Source organism: Sander vitreus, chromosome 3 (assembly GCF_031162955.1).
Source record: "Sander vitreus isolate 19-12246 chromosome 3, sanVit1, whole genome shotgun sequence".
Classification (NCBI taxonomy): domain Eukaryota; kingdom Metazoa; phylum Chordata; class Actinopteri; order Perciformes; family Percidae; genus Sander; species Sander vitreus.
The window spans coordinates 16,384,908-16,407,687 of record NC_135857.1 but is presented as its reverse complement, the minus strand read 5'-3'; the positions used below and the strand labels follow the sequence as shown (position 1 = coordinate 16,407,687).

Genomic DNA, 22,780 nt, shown 5'->3' with positions numbered 1-22,780 from the left:
AACATTTTCTGGCTACTTGTTTCGCGGCATTGTAAATTGAATATCTTAAGCTTTTGGCCTGTTGGAAAAAAAAAAAAAAAAAAGTCATTTGAAATTGTCACCTTGGGCTCTGGGAAATCACATGGGTGTTTGTCATAAGTTTCTAACATTTTATAAAATATATGATTTAATGCATAATGAAGTTGCAATATGTTGCCCTGAAAGAAGTACTATAATTGGATTATAATTGTTGCATTAATGTGTACATCACTTTTATGCTGCTGGAGATCACTAGTAGGCCTAGTAGTAAGTTATAAGTATCTTTACTTAAAAGAGTACATCGTCATTTATTTGTTGATAATATTTTGTATTATCAATCTGAATCTGCAAAGTAACCAAAGTTATCACATAAATCTAGTGGAGTAAAAAGTACAATATTCCCGTCTAAAATGTAGTGTAGTAGTATATATTACAGTGTAATTGGCCGTTGAACCAATACATCAATGAGATGTACATTTGCTGCAGTCCAGTTACAGATAATAATTAATTACGGAGGCGGTTGTCAACGTCCCGTAGCGTTTTCACTTACATCAGGTACTAGGCAACAATATAGTTTTAATAATATAGCTGTTGTGTGTGCGAGTATAGCGCCAGGTTTGGAACTGTGACTCAGCTCATGAGTGAAGCTTTATAACACAGTGTTTAATCCAATCCATTTTCCGTGTTTTCTCATTTTCTCTGTAATGTGTCTGTCTGTGGGCGGTTATAAACGGTGCGTGATTCACAAACCTTATTTGTTCCTACTACTTTGAGCGCCATCTTGTTTGTAACTCTTCTACGTAAGTGGTAGAGTTTCTACCGTGGGGGTATCCGATTACCCTTTTTCCAGCGTTAGACTGGGAACCTCTCCCTGTAGTACTCGGGCGCATATTGCAATTTGCTTTAACGCCTTTCTCTTAAAAAAAATAAGCCACAGAAATGAGCATCGAAACGCTTCTGGAAGCAGCCAAGTTTTTGGAATTGCAAGCCCAGCAACAACAGAAAGCACGTGGTAAGTTGGTATTTTATTAGAAATATGATTTATGTTTTTACAAAATTGGTAACTATGAAATATTAAATGTAAAATAATCAACAATTCGATGTAATGTGTCACAAAGATTTATTTTCTGAGTTAAAGACAAAACCCTGTTGTTGACTTATCGGCGCCATTCATGAACTACAGTATCACGTCGCTGGTTTGTTGCTTTTAAATTCAAATATGACTAACTACTGAGTGGAATGTGTTCCAGTCAGTCAGTCAGTGACATTTTAGTTTTACTTTCATAATCGTTAGCGTGCAGACGCGTTGCATTAGCTCGTTATCACGTTGCTTTGGTTCACGTAACAGTGTGGTTCTGTCTACCTTATCGTAGCTGTCCAAAATAGCTAATAAACATACATGGGCTGCTGCAGTATCAGGGATTACTGCATTGAAACCTGCTGCATATACAGGGTTGTTGCAATAAGCTGCATCACTGTAAAGTTCTCAGATCCTCCCTTTCTGCGTTTGCTTGTCAGTAACGTTATATTACGACTGCACGCATTGCTTCGAGACATTTAAAATCAAATAACCAAAACATGCGGAGATAAAGGGCGGTGGCGCAGGGAATACCAAGCTCGTTTTACATAATGACCTGGCATCGTCCGCCGGGGGATCAAGTGACTCTGGCTTTCAGGCTTCCCCTACATGCATCTGTGCTCCATGATCATTTCCGCTCTTTAAACATGTACGGTGCTGTAGTTCTATAACACCGCACATATGCATGTTACAGTCAGATTGTCTATGTTGCGTAAAAAAACAAACACAAACTCCCTGGCCTTTAAGTCGCTTTGAGTGTCTGGCGATGACGTGTACCAACCAACCACGCCTCCATATGTTAACAGCAGGAGGTGGCCCCGCCCCTTTCCCCACGTGCGTGCTGGGCTACCCCTCCCAAAGATTGTTTATGAATAAGATGAGTCACTACTATATGCAGTCTGGAGAAAACCTGCCCACCTCCTCCAAAGGATTTGTGTTCTGCTTTTCTGAAAAACAAATTTTGCAGTGCATTTCACCAACAAGACAATCGGATGCTGTCGCTCAATGGCAATAAAAAAGCTGTGCAGTGTGTCATCATTTCATACTACATACTAAATGCAGTATGTACTAGGCTATATTAATAGTGTACTGTTATATACAGTTTTATTCTAACAGGAAATTAAACGATACATGTGATGTTGCATGTCAATCAACTACCAAAGAGAGACAAATGTTTTGTACACATGTTATACCTTCATTTTTCCTATGTTGATGTTTCACAATCATTCAGTGTGACCTTGATGCAAGTCCTGTTATTCAATATTGCACCCACTGAAATGTGTTATTACCTTTTTATATATGCACAAAGTATAGGCAAGAACTAGTATTAGAATTTAAAAAGGGGTGTTAGTTTGTGAGTAAACTGATTAAAAGAAAGCTGAGATGAGTTTAATCAAACATAACATATTTTTCAACCTTCCTACTGTATTAACAGCACACATAGAGCAGAGTTTCCACAACCATTAAGCCCCTTTCACACATGGACTGTAATCTGTAAACACTGCCAATTTTGCATGTCCTCAGTTGCTCTGTCAATAGCCGACTTAGGCATTCGTAACATTTCTATAAATTGCTCCCACCTCAAATTTTAAGTGAAGGTTATAGCTTGTGAACCAATCATTAGAAAGTTAAGCTTTAGATACTGCAGCTAGACCATGAAGATCTATTTGTAGCTACAGATTTGACTCGCATAACAGATTTATTAGATTTATTTTCAAGCTACATGGACTAAACTACTTTTAAAACAGGCTTGAACATGGTTCAACACAACATTTAGGGAACTGCTTTCCCGCCATGCTAATGAAAATATAACACTACAGCTTAGACATGTTTATAGTAAACAAGCTCATTTTGTACTTAACCATTAAGGACACCTATGTGTGAAAGCCAAAATGATATTACTTAAGCAAGCAATTTCACAGATTCTGAAATCATTTTCTGAGGGCTGCAGTTCTCCACCTTTTATCACTATGGAGGCATTTGTGATATTTAGAAGGGCTCAGAGTGAGAGCTCCTGCTTCTTCCCTGCTCCTCCCGCCATGCCGCATTGGGAGAGCAGAGTCCTCCCCCCTCCGCCCTCTCTGCTACTGTAGAGCAGGTCACTGTGTGGAGAAAAGTAGGCCAGTGTTTCTCTATGTGCTGCAGTTATATAATGTCTATAGAAAATCCTCTTGTTTTTCTAAGTGCTTCATAAATTTCCTCTCAGAAAAAAGGCATTTCTCAGTCTAATGTGTGTTCGCACCACAATACAAAATTATCAGTCTCTCATAACCGGCCATTTAACATCTTATGAAAGCTGGCTAGCACATTAACCAGAACATATTGTTCTTTTCTACTTTCTTTTACTTTAAAGAGAAGCTTTTTCAGTGTAATGTAACAAACATGTGCAGCCAATGATGACACACTGGACTGATAAATATGATACCATTATTATAGGATACCTGGGTTCTGTGAGGCTTTTCCCCAACACCTTAAAAGACATGCATGTTAGGTAACTTCTGCCATTGCCCTTGATGAAGCTATTAGCATTACAACTGAAGTTGGTCCCCTGGCGCTGGACTGTGGCTGCCCACTGCTCCCCATAGTCAGGATTGGTTAAATGCATGTTATATGGATGGGTTAATCCTATGTGTAAAATGTACTTGGCAAAATAAAGAATTTCCTATTCCTATCTCAACACTGAACATCACAGCTGCCATAGCAACTAGACAGCCTTTTTCTTCCGCATCCATACATCATGGAGTGGGTGTCATGAATATGATTGGATAGTACTACAATGCTGACAAAACTTTGATTCCAACTTCTCTTTAATGGCCAAGTAAGTGTGAACACATGCAATGAATTTGACTCCGGCTTATGGGGCTTTGTTATGGCCAAAATACTGCACATATTCTTCAGGCAAGTCCCATTGTTTGTCACATTTATCGGTACACTCTCAGCTGTAGAATTTTTCTCTTAATTTACAAATATTTTACATTGCAACAATTTCTTTTTCAAATGTTTGATGCAATTTTCTCAAATATGTCTGAAGTCAGCAAAGTAGTTTTTTTTACATCAATTTGAGGTTACTAACTCGGTTAACCTCCCAAATATGTTTTTATTACACTCTTCACAACATGCAGCATGTTATGTCCTGTATGACATGTAGAAGATATGGTAAGCGTTCCCTCGATGTGGAGCTTTGTTAGTAGATGTAGAGTAGACTTGCACCCCCCTCCCCAACACACCTTGGTCAGTGGACTGTGACAGGGTTTACATTACAGCAAGATGTACCTCCATTAGAGTAACAACCTTTTTCAGAGTCTGCTTGAAGCTTGGCAGGATTTTGTAAATGTAAAAAGATACACATTCATTTAAGCCTGTTACGAAGAAGCACAGAAAAACAGATAAGCTGTTTTTTGACTTGGAACACTCACTGCTGTTGCTGTGTTGATAACCAGAAACCTGGCATGAGCTTTGGGTAATGAAGTACATGTAGCTTTAAATCTTGAACATTTTACTATATTGTTTCTTTACTTTAATTGAGACAATCATGGTGAGTGTGGCAGGTGGTAGGCCTTTGTTTGTGCTATGTTGTGTCACCACGGACTTCTCAATGGTTTGTCAGATATGTTGTCACTCAGTGATTCGGTGGTTTATATTCAGTATACGCCAGTCATGACCAAAAAGGCCTGTTTTATTTCCTCTCACATACTTTACCGGATATCTTAATTTAAGGTCGCATCTCTATTTTTTAAGTTGTTTCCCTGTAAGTTAACAAAACTGAAGGTTATTCATCTTCTGCAGTGTAGTACTGTGATGTATAGTACCTGAAGTGTGTATAGGAGGACACTGTAGTATTTGTTCTGTTAACCTGCCTTGTTTCTTCCACAGAGGATGAACTAAAGGAAAAGCAGCGCGTGGAGTTGTTGGCAGAGCGGAGGCACTCTGATGTGAACTATAACTCAACAATCCACATCAACAATGTTTCTAAAGCAGAAGAGCTGCGCACTGAGTGCCGCGCGGTGCCCATCCCGCCCTCTCTGCCTCCCCCCTCCATGCCCATCACTGTCATCCCCATCCCGGTGGTCACCCCTAACCCTACAGGCTCACCCACTCTGCCTGTCGCCACACTCTGCCCTCCAGCTGCTCCACCACCTGCCGCCACTCTGCCACGCTCTCCACAACCCAAACCTGACCACCCGACCTCTGTGCTAACCACCAACCACAAGCAGCTGATACAGAACCACCATCATCACCCACAGCTCATCGCCCAAACAAACAGTACTAAACTACAGCAGCAGACACACCAGCAGCTGGTTCAACGCTACCCTGGTTCCATCGTCTCGCCCCCCCAGCAACATGCCTTACACCCTCAGGCGGGCCATGTAGTCCAGCAGGCTCCTCTACAGAACGGCCCCATCAGCCGAGGGAGTCCTCCTGATGACGGCCGCCACCTAGACAAGAAGAGGCCTGGAGGGTACGTCTATTAACTTCTTTACATTATAATTTAAATAGGACTACAACTGAGTATTGTTTTTATTTGATTTGTTAATTTTTGTCAATCAATATGTCGGTCTACAAACTGTCAGAAATATAAAAGTTGCATTTGGCCTTTAGCCTCTGAAAACCCCTCAAAGCATTTGTCTTGTAATGATTTAAAATGAAGAGAGACAACAAAATTTGGCATTTGTGAAGCGTTACATTATTGATATTTCACCTCTAAAAGACAGAATATTGTCACTTACAGTACCTATATGCTAGCAATAAAACAGGAAAATTCTTCTTTGGTTGATTTTGATTATATTTGTCACATTGCCCTTTTAAATACCAAATTCTCACTGTACTCTCATCTGTGCTCTTACAGGGCAGGCACAAGAGAAGTGCATAACAAGCTTGAGAAAAACAGGTGGGTTCAACCTGTCTACCATAGGGCCTCCTTAAAGAGAGCGCGATCTATCTGAGGTTATTTGTATTGTTACATTTGAATAATATGTACTAGTTACATCGTGTGTTTTCTCTGAAACTGACTGGTGCCTTTGTTGTATCGGGTTAATTTTAATGCTAAGCTTGATCTTTTTTTTTTAGTAAAGAACACTAATTGAAAATGTTGTTGTGTGTCATCTGTTACTAAAATAAAGCCAAGTGTGGCTCAACCATTTCCTGCTCTCTCAAATCCCCTTTCTGTGTTTTGTGTCTGTCAGACGGGCACACTTGAAGGAGTGCTTTGAGACACTGAAAAAGAACATCCCTAACATAGACGAGAAGAAGACCTCCAATCTGAGCGTGCTGAGAAGTGCGCTGAGATACATTCAGGTAAGACAAGTCTAGTTTGCTAATGCTAAGTGTTTGTTGTATGTATGACAAAGGCCTATACAGCTAAACAACTACACTATACTATTCCAGACCTTTTTTGACTCCATGGTTTAACGAAAAACTTCTAGCAACCGACTGTAAGCTTCAGCCTGTATGCTGCATTCATCAGATGTTTGTGAATCTTGCTAAGACTTGTTTGTACAGGTTTATTTGCATTCATGATTACTACTGAACAATGGAGCCTCCATTATTTTGAAGCCACGCTGCAATATGAGCTAGAGTCTTGGGTACAAGAGGAGGGGCATTGTTTAAAAAAAAAGAAAAAAGGGGCGGGGGGCAAAGCATGTTCTTTTGTATTATAAGCACAATCACAATTGTAATTATCAGGGTTTGCATAATCGGCTCTGAATTTGAAGAGATGGAGATGTATGGGTGTATTTTATTCTCCCATGCAATTATTATTTACATTATGTTGTCGTGATTTTCTCAAAAACATTCCTTGTTGTACGACAAAAAGTTGCAGTGATTATTTTTTTTTTTTTTTTCAGGGATGGAATTGATTTGAAAGGACATAGATAAGTGGATGTTGGGTTGACTTATCTTAAGTATTTTACAGCTGGGAAGAGGCTCCTTTTTTTTTTTTTATATATAAAACTGGGCTGTCTATGCAGTAGAATGGCGCAAACGTTTTTGAAATTGGTGCTACATGACCAGAGGGGAAAAAAGCTGTGATATTCCCTTTTGCTCACTAACAGAATGCACTGCGCCGCACTGGACCAATAACGGCTCCTGCTGGTTGGTGACGTAATGCGAGCTCATCAAGCTCGTCCGTATTGAAATCGAATGGCGGCCGGCTGGTAACAAACTATCTCGTACAACAGTTAAACGGTAAACTGAAATATGTTTCGGAAAACATTTTAGGCAAGAAATAGGCAATGCAGTTACATAATGTGTTCAATTTTGATCAGCACTGCCTAGTTTTACAGTTTAATCTGATTTCGGTTTGAGGGAAAGAAAGAGAGGGTCGGCTATCTCTCAATCCGCTTCTACTCTTTGTGTCCATATGCAGAAGTACAGTGTGTAGTTACAGCAACAGCCCTAGCGCCAGCAGAAAAACTCCCAAGTGACGAAAGTAAGTCACTTGGGAGTTTTTCTGCTGGCCAGTGAGTAGGGATATCTGTGCACTGGTAAGATGGAGGAAAGTTAACAATAGTTCATTTACACATACCACCACCATTATTATGAGAGAAACTTGGTTAGATATCTGTAAAGTATCCTTAAGTGTAGTCTTTGTCAGTCCCGAATAAAATATTTCTACAGTAGTCTGACCAAAGAAGTTTGAGGCCTTTGGAAAACCTCTTTCCTGCCACAACATTGTTTTCTATTTATCACTCGTAGTAACTTTAGACTTATTCTTTTTTTTTTTTCCTTGCATTTCCTGCCTTTTTGTATTTCTGTTTGCACCCTTCTTTACTGAGGAATTTTTAAACGCTTCCTCATTTGTACCATTTTAAGCGACTCTGTGTTTAATATTAACAATATGTGCTGTGTCATTGTCCACAAATGACTCACCATGTGTTTGCATCAGGCTCTGACTGTGAGCGTATCCTGGTTGTAACTCTTTCAGACTGTGACTGTACTGTTGAGTATGTCATAGTGTTTACCCTGGGCCCTTTTTTTCTTTTTCTATAGATAGATAGATAGATACTGTATGGTGAACATTTTAAATCTGGAACACAAGTTCACCCATTGGCCTAAGTTGGCATCAGGTGTTGGAACTTAAGAATGGCTGTCATGTTTTTGTGTGTATTTGTCCTGTAGTGCTTATTAGAGTTGCATGTAAGCTAATAGAATAGTTTTTATTCACATTTGTCTAGTGACAACTAGGGTTTGATGTTAGGCATACAGAATAATTAGATACTTATTTGGTATATACTCAGCAGTAATATTTGGTGTGCACATTGATTGTCCTTCATGGGTTTTCATCTTTTAAGGCCGCTATGAAAGAACCAACCCTGTAGTGTTCATATTACTTATTATATAACCTTGGTGCAGGTTTACTAATGTACATTTTGCAGAGGACAGTGTGCTGCTGATTTGATGCTCTGAGAAGCAGCAGTCTGGTTATTCCTCTCTGTGTGTGGATACTGAGGGAAACTGGACAGCGTGGGTGCAGAGCTCGTCACCCAATCCCCCTCCCTCTGCCCCCTCTCTGCATCATTAAGCAACACAGTGTTTAGAGTGTTGAGTTTGACTTGCAGACTGACCTGCCTCTCTTTTCCTCCTATCAACAGCTGAGCTGGACAAGGGATATGTGTAAAGCAAATAGACAGAGGAAAAATATCACAACCGATCCCACTTTCTGCAAAAAAAACTGTTACAACCTAATCATGTCTAGCTAGACATGGTTTTTTTATTATTAATTTTGATGAGCTCATGAACAGTGTCACTAGAGCTGGAAAACTTTCCACTAAATTAAAGGTAAATTCTTAGCAGTGACAGGTCCTTTTTTGTAGTTTCCCAGATACATATATGTAGGGGTGGAGTAAGAGAAGGGAACTTAAGGTGATAGGAAGCCAAAACAAAACGTGTATACACTGTCATCTTGACGTGGTGGTACAGAGCTAAAGAGGCGTGTCCTGCCCTCATCTGGGCTGGCAGCAGAGATGCGGCCTGCCCGCAGAAACACTGAGCTCAGGATAGGCTTTAGGCTCAACATCACATTTCATTTGATTTATCTTGCCCATTATCTCAAGTGTCAACTTGGAAAATAAGTGCAGTTATCAGTTTGCCACAAAATGTCACTGGCCAACATCTACATAGTTCAAGTTTCACTTCCACGTTTCATTTCAATTCCAAATGATTCAGCAACTAACTGACTACAAACTTTACATGCAAATAGATTATTTTGCTTTTTGATTGTGTTTTTGTGTTTGTTAACAGAGCTGTACATTTGTTTTGTTTTTACCTAATGTATTACATCTTGTTTCTAAAGGCTCCCCCCAAGCCTGTAGTGGTGCTGCGAAAGCCGAGGCTGTAAAATAAGCCCTGAGAGTAGAGCTCCTCCTCTCTACTCCCCCTCTTTTCCTCCCTCCATCCTGCCTCTCTGAGCTTTTAAGGCCACATGAGCAGCAAGCACATGGCTAGCCTGAGCTGTGTGACGTCACCCCCCCCCACCACCCCTCCCCTTGCTGGGACCCCGCCCAGCACTGCAACAGGCAGGCCTCGCTGTACCACGGCCTAGCTGCCAGCAGCAGGGAGGAAACCTGGATCAATAAACACAAGGCTCGGTTTACTCCACTCACACTTCATTTGCCTCTCAAAACTGACGGAACTTGTTCCTACACTGCTTGTCCACGAATGCCAGCTTGAAACATGTTGTGGGGAAAATCTTGAGGGTAGAGGAAGGTGGATATGTGTTTTAATAGTTGTAGCATTGTAAGGAAATTACATTTATTGTGCACATAATAGTATATTTCCTTAGACGCCTTGCCTTAAAACAAAGCACCAAGTACTTTGACATTTATTATTCATTCCTCGAACATTAAAAATAATCAGTCTTCAATGGCAGTCGAGGTCACTGCTCTTTAATGTTTCAAGGTTTTTTTCAGCTTAGTCTTTGTGAAAGTCTTGGTGACAATCTCTTCTTTCATGGTTTTGAGACTACCGAACGATCCTTAGCCACGATAAGGTAATTATGTCAGTTGTGCAGTGGTGTGCAAAAGTAGGATTTTTTTCCACATACAAGCCTTTAATTCAGTCAAGTCAGGCGCCACGTTTAGTTCTCTGTTGCAGCTTGGAGGCACAGTGAGACAAGGGTTTATGGTTACCACACTGTCACAAGACCTCTGTGCAGAAGCCTGATGATCAGTCATCCAGGCTGAACAGCATGTCTGCAACATGGCTTCCTGTGCTCCTGGCCCTTTAAGAAAGCCCAGCCTTGTGCCGTCTGCTGCAAAAGTGAGTCAGTGAGTACAGCTTGTATTGCTCTCTTTCAATCCCCCGCTATCTGCCGCCCTCCATCTCCCATTCTCTGTGGGGCCATGTGCTCAGCACTCGCATTGCTTGTGACAGTGCTTGAGCAGTGTTACACACACACACACACACACACACACACACACACACACAATTCCAGTCCTGGTCTAGATTTGAAAAGGCCTTGTCTCTCTTGTAGGAGGAAGTTCAGAAGCTCAGCGGTGCGCCCACGTGCAAAGAGACAAAAGGTGCCTTTTGTCGTTACAACCTGGTCACATGATGAATAGGGTGATGAAGTCATGTGTGATCAATCTGCGACAGACTTGGTTTTCAGGTTTACATGGTTAATCTCAGACTAGCCGTTTCTAAAGAGACAAAGTGTTTGCTCTGTCCTCTATCAGCACTGTAACGGGAGAGTTCAGTGGGTCTGTGGAGCATTTCTCTCCATGAGTCATAGTTTGTGGCATGCACAGTTGTGGCACCGCTCAGATGAAGCTGCCTCCTAATACATGAGTGTAAAAGGGAGGCAGCCAGCACCCGGGCCACGTGTCACATATTTGGAATGCTTTTTATACCATTTCATTCTGCCCTCCTGACAGTCTTTTCAGATAGATGCTGTGTGTGAGAAAAGCTGTTCTCCATCCTTGTGAGTAATCGTTTTCATTATTACACCCAGGTGTAAAAGGAATGTTTACATGAGAAAACTAAATTACACATGGTGTACACGTTCTTTAAGGAAACCTTATGAGGTTTTTATCTGTTTCCATGACAACCAAAGATGGGCCATTACAGTACATCATGTTTTGATACAGAGGATACTTTTAACGTGTTAAGACAGAAGTACCGATAATCAGTTCTTCTTGACAGAGGGGCTGTTGATGGCTGGTCTTGAGTTTCACTGCACATCTGTGCCCAGATGTTCATGAGTGAATAGTAAGGAACCGACATTATTCATTCATCAGTGGAGTATATGATTTGTCCTGCTCTCCATGCTTCAATTAAAATACAGTAACTTTGTTTGAATACGTGTGTGTGTGTGTGACTGAGAAATTATGCAATACAGAAGCACTCGACCACTTTCACAAGTAATAAGATGCGTAGCACACAGCAGTGTTCCTTCTTTGTCCTCAACAACGCTGGGTAAAGACAATTTGGAAACCAGTATTTAAAGCAGAGCTAGACAGATAAATCTGAAATTGCAATACAGAAACGCCACACAAGGTTTGAGGTCGAATTTTTCACTTTAATAGCCAGATTAATAGGCTTGTTTATGTGGATTTATTTGGGCTTGATTATATTCTTGTCATGGCGTTCTTCTGCCAAACAAATAGTGAACAGGACTTTCTTTGAGTTTGTAGTTGTGTGTTTAAATGTGACTGAAAACACTCCCAGTGGGATGCAGTCCAAGCACAGACCGCTTGCAGCCCATGCAGTTCTAATCCTGGATAAGGGCTAGAGACAGGTGTTGAATTACACAAGGCCTGCCTTTTGTCCTCTTTTGCTATTTATGTACATGTATATTGTACTGTAGATGCACACACAGACCACGCTGATAGAAGGCTCTCTACATACAACTAGCCACAACAAACGCATACAAATGCCCCTTTCTCAATCCAACACTCTCACACAAGATGACACACGATGGCATGAACACTAACCGGAAGTCCACCCTTTAGGGAAATGGCTTTATGATCCTGAGTCATCAGGTTGCTGGTAACAGATTTCACCGTGTCATTTCCCCAAGCCTCTACCACCGAGGCCAGAGTCTGTGTTGGATATTTTGACCAAGCTGAGCTTGACATGTAATCAATTATAGAAAGTGTTCAATTTCAAAACACAAATCCCCTTACAGTGTAACTCTATCCTGTATGTAGTAGGCATGGGCCGGTTTCAAGGTATACCGCGGTTTGAAAAAGTCACGGTTTTAAAACCACTAACATTTTATTAATTTAATTTAAGGTATGAGCAGGGTTTTTTTCATCTTCAAGGACAAAAAGTGCACTTTAGAAATCCCTCTCCCTGCCAGTGTGCAGTGTGTTTAAAAAATACATTTTTTACCCCGACATTTCAAAAATAAAACATTTTAAAGCTGTAATTGCAATACCGTGAAACCGTGATATTTTTGCTGAAGGTTATCATATCGTCAGAATCTCATACCGGCCCATTTCTGTATTACCTTAGCCAGCACTTACTTGGGAATTAGTTTAACATTTTATTATTATTTCATTATTATTATTATTCAGTATTATTCTTACACAGTGAGGTTTATTATAGTTTTCATATATTTTAAACCCTCCTGTTGCCATGTACAGGGAAGCCCAGCTAAGTTTGTTTGGTTTTGCCTTGTGTCAGCTGACAGGTTAGGGGAAATTGGGTCACAGAGAGCCACTGCCTGGAAGCACCTCTTACTTTCCATACTCGTCTCCTCCCTCCTTCCCTCCTTCTCTCCTCCACCTCCCCCTTCCCTTGTACTTCTGTAGCTCTGTTATTTTGCTCTCTGCACACATTGTTAGGGCTGCAGGTTTAACGTTTTTAATCATTTTTTCCTGGACCTGCTCCTTAGTCTTTAGACATCATGGGTGTTAATGCTTGTATTCTATGGAGGTTTATCGGTGTGCTTTGTTTTGAGTAGTAGACACCATTTTTCTTCAGGAGTTGGACATTTTTTAGGAAACCACTGGTTGTTGTTGGAGGCTGAATAAACATGATTTATACATGAATTAATGAGACGGTCCCCCTCCTCCTTTAGTGGCTGAAGTGGCTTAATGTTTGTGATTTGTTTAATAGGTTTTGCATTACTTATCTGATTCTGCGAAATAAAAGTAATTAAAACTGTCAGATAAATGTAGCTAATAAAAGCTAATTCAATATCCTTGCAAAACTTTTTTGTTGACCGTCAGACAATTGATTCAACTCAATCCTAATTTTAATTTGAGGTTGTAGTTAGTGATGATGAGTAATGTATTTCATTGTATTCAAAAGTGCCTCTAATAATTTGTCAAACTCCCATACTTCACAAGGGGAACATACTGTAAGTCAGTATATCACAGGCTAATACAAAACCATCAGCAGAACATTAGCATTGAGTTCAATCAACACTTCTCTGACACAGTGTCAACAAAGCAAAGCTTCACACAGACAGGATTTATTTTGGGGCTGTGATATTGGATTATTGCATTACACTGTACTTGTGAGCCTAATAAACTGGTACATTTACTGGTGGAAGCTCACACCATCATGGAGTCACTCAGTTCATTATTTTACAACCTAATGATTTCTGCTTTCTCCTTTCAGACGTTGAAGCGGAAAGAGAAGGAGTACGAGCACGACATGGAGCGACTGGCCAGAGAGAAGATAGCCACACAGCAGCGATTAGCAGAGCTGAAGAACGATCTGAGCCAGTGGATGGATGTGATTGAGATTGACCGCGTCCTGCGACAGACAGTACAGCCAGAAGAGGACCAGGCCTCCACCTCCACTGCCTCAGGTAGACTGACAGTCAGGGTCCAATAACTGGAGGCCTACAGGGATGCCATGTATAAATATTAAGAATATATTTAAAGTAATGTTGATCCAATGTGATTTTGTTCTGATCTGCAAAATGACCTACCAACTACAGCACCAAATAACCTCCATTCTTAAATTTAGGTGTTAGTATTATCAGATGCAATGTGATTTTTGCAGTGTTTCATTTTACTGAGTTAATTCTTTCATATGTTGGTGTTGCAGAAGGTGAAGACATTATGGCTGATGACCTGGAAGATGAGACTGCACCGAGAGCGCAGACTGCCTTACCCACTGTGCCTCAAACCATGAAACCTGAGCTGCACAAGACTGCAACACCCACTCACACACCCACCACTACCTCCTTCATCACCCAACACATCTCCACCCAGCACAAAGTCCCTCTGCACCAGCCTCAGCTCCAGCCGCTGACAGTGACTCCTCCTCAGCCAGTGTCCAAGCCTGCTGCCCCACCTACACTCATAACATCCAGCCCTCACACCGCCCCCAGTCAGCCCTTGATACCCACCCATACACAGATGGTGACTGCTTCCAGCCTACATCCCACCGTTATTGCCCATGCTTCAGTGTCTCATCCCTCAGTCATCCAAGCAGTCAACCACGTCATCCAGGGAGGGGGTCCCAAACATATTGCCCACCTGGCTCCCTCCCCCACCACCAGCACTGTCCAGTTAGCCCCCGGCCACCAACCCATCGGCCACATCACTGTGCACCCGGTGGCTCACCTGAGCCAGCATCTACCTACCCTCTATTCCCAACCGGTGGCAGTCACACAGTCAGCTGTGGTTGGTCACATCACCCACACCCTTAACCACACCCACCCTCACATGAATGGCACTGCGACTAGCCAACCAGCTGCCACCATAGTTGGCAAGCAGACAGCAGTGAGCACCCAAATGGTGGCCCACCACCCACAGCTAGTGGGCCAGACAGTACTCAACCCTGTGACAATGGTGACCATGCCCTCCTTCCCCATCAGCACTCTGAAGCTGGCCTGAAGACTGCCAACAGAACTCCCAGGCTACGCGACAGAGATGCCCCTCGATAGGGGAGAAGCACAGGCCTCAGACCAGGCCATCGAAAAAGCCCACAGTGAGGGCAGGAGAGCTGCTGGACACCTCGCTGATCCACAGTGTCACTATCATTCAGAAGCATTACAGCTAATTTAAAGCCGGGAACATTCCTACAACAAAACCTCTTTCAGTACTAGTCCACCACAGTGTCCTAAAGGCTTGAGCCTGAACTTAAGATATGGTTGATAGTCATCATGATGTGTGTTTGTGGCAATATACGAGGGCAGATGTTAAGACACTCACTTGTTATCTATTGTTGTAGATGATGTAGCAAAAGTCATTCTCACATGAGCTTTACAGAAAGAGCTTCAAATAGCGATATGTTAACTGCCAGTACAGTGTCCATGTCAGAACCCTGTTACAGTGTTCATGTAGGTACTGGCTGTTGGCTAGGCTCCCAGCTATCACTGTGACTGCTGTGGATTAACCAATAATATATCATGTACTCAAAAGGCTACATTGGGTTTTGAGGGCTGTGACAGTGTAGGATCAGAGTGCAGGACCCGCCATAACCAGCACATTGGGAATGTGATGTAGACAGCTCCTCCTCTCCAGCAGGCACGTGCTGCAGGGCTGGAGCAAAATCACGAACTGAACTAAAGCTCCTGATCAGAAGCTGTAGTCCTCAGTGTTAGTGCATGCAGCTATTGCTCCCCCTGCTGGCTGATGGTGTTCTAATGTAATGCTACTGTCCCTGTGCCGATAAAGAAATCTGATGGATAGTCAAACAGCTACTTAAAGTAAAGGAATATGCAGTTTTGTCAGGTTTTTTTTTGTTGGACACTCAAAATTGTTACTTATCTCTAGTATTTGTCCTTCAAACATAGGGACTTAACTGAGAACAAGTACAAGACTTAGGATAAAGTTAAGTTTTTGTCACATGTATTTTAAATCTTGGCAAAATAGAATCAGTTCTACGTGCCCCCTAAAAGTAACGCCACAAAGGAAATATAAATACTAAACGTTTGAGATACAAACTTGGATGTTACAAGGTGAGGGAGCTGAGTGTTTAGAGGTTTTAAATGTGAATACATAAAAGGCCATAAAATGTAGTAAAGTGTGTAACTATGCTGTCTGGCAGGGCAAATGGTAGTACGATATGTGTTTGCATGCTGTGAATGCATGCCATGATTGTGTTTATTAGTGATAAAACGAGGAGCCATAGCGGTGCTGTCTGTTGTGCTTTGCATACTTTGACAAGTTGCAGACAGAATGTAAGATTTTTTGGCTCAGAGTTTAAGCTCTGTCATCCATAACTTTGGGTTGGGATCGGTATAAAGTGTACAACAGCTGACATAAATCCAATCAATGTGTGTTTTTTCACAACTATCCTTTTCCAAAGCAAGCACTGTGAAAATTTCTATTATAGTCTCAATGAGCAGCAGTTTAGCGTAGCACTTGCTAGAACAGCAACATGCTGTACTATCCTTATTTAATCTGAATGTACTATTTTCTGAAAGGATGTGGAGTAGTGCACTCATCAGAAGTTAAGCCCGGATTTGTTTTAAGAAAGATGCGATAACTTTATTAAAGTATCATATGTATGTAAAGTGTAACATTTAAAACTGATTTTGTATTTTAAGATGTACTGTTGCTTGTTTTATCTGGAGAATAACTTTGTTCAGTGTAAATTTAATAATATAGTTGTTTTTGGGACCATGTACAGTGCTGTATATCAAGGGGGTGACGACTACACAGAACTCTTCCGAAGTTGATATCGCATTTGGCCACTTTGGAAAGTATTCACCCTGTAATTGTTTTCTATTTTGTTTTGATGCAATATGATTAAAATAGGAACTCTGTTTAGTTTTTAACTAATTCATTGCAAAGATAAAATAACCTTTTTTTTTACCCTCGTTATGCAAATGATCATGAACAAATCATATTGAAGCAAAACAAAATGTGAAAAAATTAATAGGGATTCAGATACTTGAAGAAGCAACAATATGTTTGTATGTTTTCCCTATGGAGAAAGTTTAAGTTGTATATAGCCTGTAAATGTTGGGCTGCATTCTAACTGTCAATCTAACTGTATTATGTAAAAACTGGGGATATGTACAATTAAAAATTTATAATAAAAAAAAGATACTTAATAAATTGTATTATGTTTACAAATGTCTGAAGCCACTTTTGTTAACAATTTTTTTTTATATTGCAGCAATACAAATACTGCTGGAGTGTTCAGCATCTGGGTATTGCTGCAATGAATAATTAATCAGGCAATTATTTTCTAAATTAAACATTTGGGAAACTGGGATAGACATTTTTCTTCTATTATATACATTTTCTGAATTCTGAATTGACCAGAGTCCACAGTGACATCTTCAAATGTCTTGTTTTGTCCAGCCAACAGTCGAAAACCAAAATAGTTTAGAAGCATGGAAAATTAGAATAGAAAAATTGGACCAAGTGTGTGATGATAGACTTATCTCTTATCTAATATTTTGTTTAACTAGACACCAATATATCACATGCACACTCAGTATATAGTATGCCATAACATGTTGTATAAAATGTACCATAAATGTAAAAAAAGTGAATAGAATGTCGAAAAAAATCTTAAACTGTTTAGTTTGTCGAAAAAAGTCATTGTATAGTATGTCAAAAGTTCATAGTATAGCATGTTGAAAATAAATCATAAAAAGTAGTATAGTATGTCGAAAAAAATCTTAGTCATAGAATAGCATGTCGAAAAAAGTCATAGTATGTTGAAAACAATCAAAAAGTCAGTTTAGTAAGTCGAAAAAAACAGTATAGTATGTGGAAAAGTCATAAAAAAAGTTAGTACAGTATATCAAAAATAATTATTTCTCAAAAGAAGTAAAAAGTCATAGTATAGTATGTTGAAAAAGTCATAAAGTCATAGTATAGTGTCGAAAAAAAAAAAAATCATAAAAAGGTCATAGTATAGCATGTTGAAAAAAATCATTAAAAATTCACAGAATAGTATGTTGAAAAAAGTCAGTATAGTGTGTTGAAGAGTCATAGTATAGTATGTCGAAAAAAATCAAAAAGTCTTTGTGATGTATGTCGAAAGAAAATCATAAAAAAGTCATAGTGTCAAAAAAAAATCATAAAAAGTTATAGTATGTCAAAAAAAGTCATAAAACAATTATAGTATAGTGTGTCGAAAAAAGTCAGTGGGTCGCAAAAAAGTAATAGTATATAGTTTGTTGAAAAACAAACAAGTAATAGTATAGTATGTCAAAAAAAGAGTTAAAAAAAAGGTATGAAAAAGTCATAGTATAGTGTGTTGAAAAAGGTCATAGTATAGTGTGTCACAGAAAGTCATAAAAAAAGTCATAGTATAGTATGTCGAAAAAAATCATAAAATGGTCATAGTAAAGTGTTTCGAAAAAGGTTATAGTATAGCATGTTGAAAGAAAATCCTTAAAAAAGTCATTGTATAGTATGTCCAAAAAAGTCATAAAAAAAGTCATAATATAGTGTGTCAAAAAAATCATAAAAAAATCATAGTATAGTATGTCAAAAAAGTCATAGAATAGTGTGACAAAAAGTCATAAAAAAGTCATAGTATGTCGAAGAAAGTCATAAAAAAGTCATAGTACAGTGGGTCAAAAAAGTTATTTCTCCAAAAAAAAAAAAAAAATCATAAAAAGTCATAGTATAGTCTGTAAAAAAAAACCCATAAAAAGTCATACTATTCTGTGAATTTTTAATTATTTTTTGTGTGTATGTGGAAAAAAAGTCAGTATAGTATCTCGAAAAAAATTAACAAAAAGTCATAGTATAGTATGTCAAAAAAATCATAAAAAGGTCATAGTATGTCAAAAAATGTCAGAATAGTGTGTCAAAAAAAGTCATAAAAAGTCATAGTATAGTGTTTCAAAAAAGGTCATCGTATAGCACATTGGAAAAAAATTCATTAAAAAGTCATAGTATGTCGAAAAAAAATCATAAAAAAGTCACAGAATAGTCTGTTGAAAAAAATCATATAAAAAGTCATAGTATAGTATGTCGAAAAAATCATAAAAAAGGTCATAGTATGTCAAAAAATGTCAGAATAGTGTGTCAAAAAAATGTCATAAAAAAGTCATAGTATAGTGTTTCGAAAAAAAGGTCATTAAAAAAGTCATAGTATGTCGAAAAAAAAATCATAAAAAAGTCACAGAATAGTATGTCGAAAAAAGTCAGTATAGTCTGTCGAAAAAAGTCAAAAAAGTCATAGTATAGTATGTCAAAAAAAATCATAGAATAGTGTGACAAAAGTCATAAAAAAGTCACAGAATAGTATGTCTAAAAAAGTCAGTGTGTCAAAAAAAGTCATGGTATTGTATTTTTTTTTAAAGTTATAGTATAGAATGTGGAAAAAAATCATAAAAAGTCATAGTATATGTTGAAACAAAATCATAAAAAGTAGTATAGTATGTGGAAAAAGGTCACAGAATAGCATGTAGGAAAAAAAGAAATCATAAAAATGTCATAGAATAGCATGTAGGAAAAAAAGAAATAAAAATGTCATAGTATAGTGTGTCGAAAAAAGTCATAAAAAGTCATAGTATAGTATGTCTAAAAAAGTCATAGAATAGTGTGTCGAAAAAAGTCAGTATAGTATTTCGAAAAAATTTAATAAAAAGTCATAGTATAGTATGTCAAAAAAAAATCATAAAAAGGTCATAGTATAGTATGTCAAAAAAGGCCATAAAAAAGTCATAGTATAGTGTTTCAAAAAAGTTCATAGTATAGCACGTTGGAAAAAAAATCATTAAAAAGTCATAGTATGTCGAAGAAAAATCATAAAAAAGTCACAGAATGGTATGTCGAAAAAAGTCATAGAATAGTATGTCATAGTATGGTGTAAAAAATAAAAAATAAAGAAAAATCAGAAAAAATCATAGTATAGTATGTCAAAAAAAGTCATAGAATAGTGTGTCAAAAAATCATAGTATAGTATGTCGAAAAAAGTCATAGTATAGTGTTTCAAAAAAGGTCATAGTATAGCACATTGGAAAAAAAATCATTAAAAAGTCATAGTATAGTCTGTCGAAAAAAATCATAAAAAGTCACAGAATAGTATGTCGAAAAAAGTCATAGTATAGTCTGTTGAAAAAGTCATAAAAAGTCATAGTATAATATGTCAAAAAAGTCATAGAATAGTGTGACAAGTCATAAAAAAGTCATAGTATGTCTAAAAAAGTCAGTATAGTTTGTCGAAACAAATAAAGTCACAGAATAGTATGTCTAAAAAAGTCAGTGTGTCAAAAAAAGTCATGTTATTATAATTATTAGTTAGAATATAGAATGTGGAAAAAAATCATAAAAAGTCATAGTATATGTTGAAACAAAATCATAAAAAGTAGTATAGTATGTGGAAAAAGTCACAGAATAGTATGTCCAACAAAGTCATAAAAACGTCATAATATAGTGTATCAAAAAAAATCATAAAAAAATCATAGTATAGTATGTCGAAAAAAGTCATAGTATAGGGTTTCAAAAAAGGTCATAGAATAGTATGTCATAGTATGGTGTAAAAAAAAAAAAAAATCAGAAAAAATCATTAAAAAGTCATATGTCGAAAAAAATCATAAAAGTCAGAATAGTATGTCGAAAAAAGTCATAGTATAGTGTGTTGAAAAAAGTCATAATAGTATGTCATAGTATGGTGTAAAAAAAAAAAAAGTCATAATAGTGTGTCAAAAAAAATCATAGTATAGTATGTCGAAAAAAGTCATAGTATAGTTTGTCGAAACAAATCATAATAAAGTCACAGAATAGTATGTCTAAAAAAGTCAGTGTGTCAAAAAAAGTCAAAAAAGTCATGGTATTGTATTTTTTTTTAAGTTATAGTATAGAATGTGGAAAAAAAAAATCATAAAAAGTCAGTATAATATGTTGAAACAAAATCATAAAAAGTAGTATAGTATGTGGAAAAATTCATGGTATAGTATGTCGAAAAAAGTCATAGTATGTTGAAGAAAGTCATAAAAACGTCATAGTACAGTATGTCAAAAAAGTCTTATTTCTCCAAAAAAAAAAAATCATAAAAAGTCATAGTATATCCATCCATCCATCTTCATCCGCTTATCCGGGGTCGGGTTGCGGGGGTAGCAGCTCCAGCAGGGGACCCCAAACTTCCCTTTCCCGGGCCACATTAACCAGCTCCGACTGGGGGATCCCGAGGCGTTCCCAGGCCAGGTTAGAGATATAATCCCTCCACCTAGTCCTGGGTCTCCCCCGAGGCCTCCTCCCAGCTGGACGTGCCTGGAACACCTCCCTAGGGAGGCGCCCAGGGGGCATCCTTACCAGATGCCCGAACCACCTCAACTGGCTCCTTTTGACGCAAAGGAGCAGCGGCTCTATTCCGAGCTCCTCACGGATAACTGAGCTTCTCACCCTATCTCTAAGGGAGACGCCAGCTACCCTCCTGAGGAAACCCATTTCAGCCGCTTGTACCCTGGAACTTGTTCTTTCGGTCATGACCCAGCCTTCATGACCTTAGGTGAGGGTAGGAACAAAAACTGACCGGTAGATTGAGAGCTTTGCCTTCTGGCTCAGCTCTCTTTTCGGTGCGATAAATTGAATGTAATACCGCACCCGCTGTGCCGATTCTCCGACCAATCTCCCGCTCCATTGTCCCCTCACTCGCGAACAAGACCCCAAGGTACTTGAACTCCTTCACTTGGGGTAAGGACTCATTCCCTACCTGGAGAAGGCACTCCATCGGTTTCCTGCTGAGAACCATGGCCTCCGATTTAGAGGTGCTGATCCTCAACCCAGCCGCTTCACACTCGGCTGCGAACCGATCCAGTGAGTGCTGAAGGTCACAGGCCGATGATGCCATCAGGACCACATCATCTGCAAAAAGCAGCGACGAGATCCCCAGCCCACCGAACTGCAACCCCTCTCCACCCCGACTACGCCTCGATATCCTGTCCATAAATACTACAAACAGGATTGGTGACAAAGCGCAGCCCTGGCGGAGGCCAACTCTCACCTGAAACGAGTCTGACTTACTGCCGAGAACCCGGACACAGCTCTCGCTTTGGTCGTACAGAGATTGGATGGCCCTGAGAAGGGACCCCCTCACCCCGTACTCCCGCAGCACCTCCCACAGTGGGCACCCGGTCATACGCCTTCTCCAGATCCACAAAACACATGTAGACTGGTTGGGCATACTCCCAGGCTCCCTCCAGGATCCTTGCGAGAGAAAAGATCTGGTCCGTTGTTCCACGACCAGGACGGAATCCGCATTGTTCCTCTTCAACCTGAGATTCAACTATCGACCGAACCCTCCTTTCCAGCACCTTGGAGTAGACTTTACCGGGGAGGCTGAGAAGTGTGATACCCCTGTAATTGGTCTGCCACTCCTTAGGCACCGTCCCACACTTCCACGCAATGTTGAAGAGGCGTGTCAACCAAGACAACCCCTCCACACCCAGAGCTTTAAGCATTTCTGGACGGATCTCAACAATTCCTGGGGCTTTGCCACTGTGGAGTTGTTTAACTACCTCAGCAACCTCCACCAGGGAAATTGATGCCAATCCCCCTCATCCTCCAGCTCTGCCTCTACCATAGAGGGCGTATTAGTCGGATTTAGGAGTTCCTCAAAGTGCTCCTTCCACCGCCCTATTACCTCCTCAGTTGAGGTCAACAGCGTCCCATCCTTACTGTACACAGCTTGGATGGTTCCCCGTCCCCCCTCCTGAGGTGGCGAACGGTTTTCAGAAGCACCTTGGTGCCGACCGAAAGTCCTTCTCCATGTCTTCTCTGAACTTCTCCCACACACGCTGCTTTGCCTCTTTCACGGCAGAGGTTGCAGCCCTTCGGGCCCTTCGGTACCTTGCAACTGCCTCCG

General features: G+C 39.6%; 1 protein-coding gene across 2 annotated transcripts; it reads left to right on the top strand.

Moving 5' to 3' along the window:
- Window positions 1-764: 764 nt before the first annotated feature.
- On the top strand, window positions 765-17,079 carry mnta (MAX network transcriptional repressor a). Of its 2 annotated transcripts, XM_078246253.1 has the most exons (6): window positions 765-1,030; window positions 4,970-5,555; window positions 5,943-5,984; window positions 6,280-6,391; window positions 13,661-13,853; window positions 14,096-17,079. In XM_078246253.1, the coding sequence occupies exons 1-6, from the start codon at window positions 958-960 to the stop codon at window positions 14,887-14,889; spliced, it is 1,800 nt and encodes a 599-aa protein (XP_078102379.1). In that variant the 5' UTR covers window positions 765-957; the 3' UTR covers window positions 14,890-17,079. The 2 variants fall into 2 exon arrangements, with proteins under 2 accessions (XP_078102379.1, XP_078102380.1); XM_078246254.1 differs by lacking the exon at window positions 5,943-5,984 and having other exon boundaries at window positions 766-1,030.
- Window positions 17,080-22,780: the final 5,701 nt, after the last annotated feature.

Coding starts and splice junctions, on each gene's coding strand:
- mnta (XM_078246253.1), top strand. CDS start 958: ATGAGCATCGAAACGCTTCTGGAAGCAGCCAAGTTTTTGGAATTGCAA. Junction 5,985..6,279: donor AACAAGCTTGAGAAAAACAG/GTGGGTTCAACC, acceptor TGTGTCTGTCAG/ACGGGCACACTTGAAGGAGT. Junction 13,854..14,095: donor CTCCACCTCCACTGCCTCAG/GTAGACTGACAG, acceptor TTGGTGTTGCAG/AAGGTGAAGACATTATGGCT.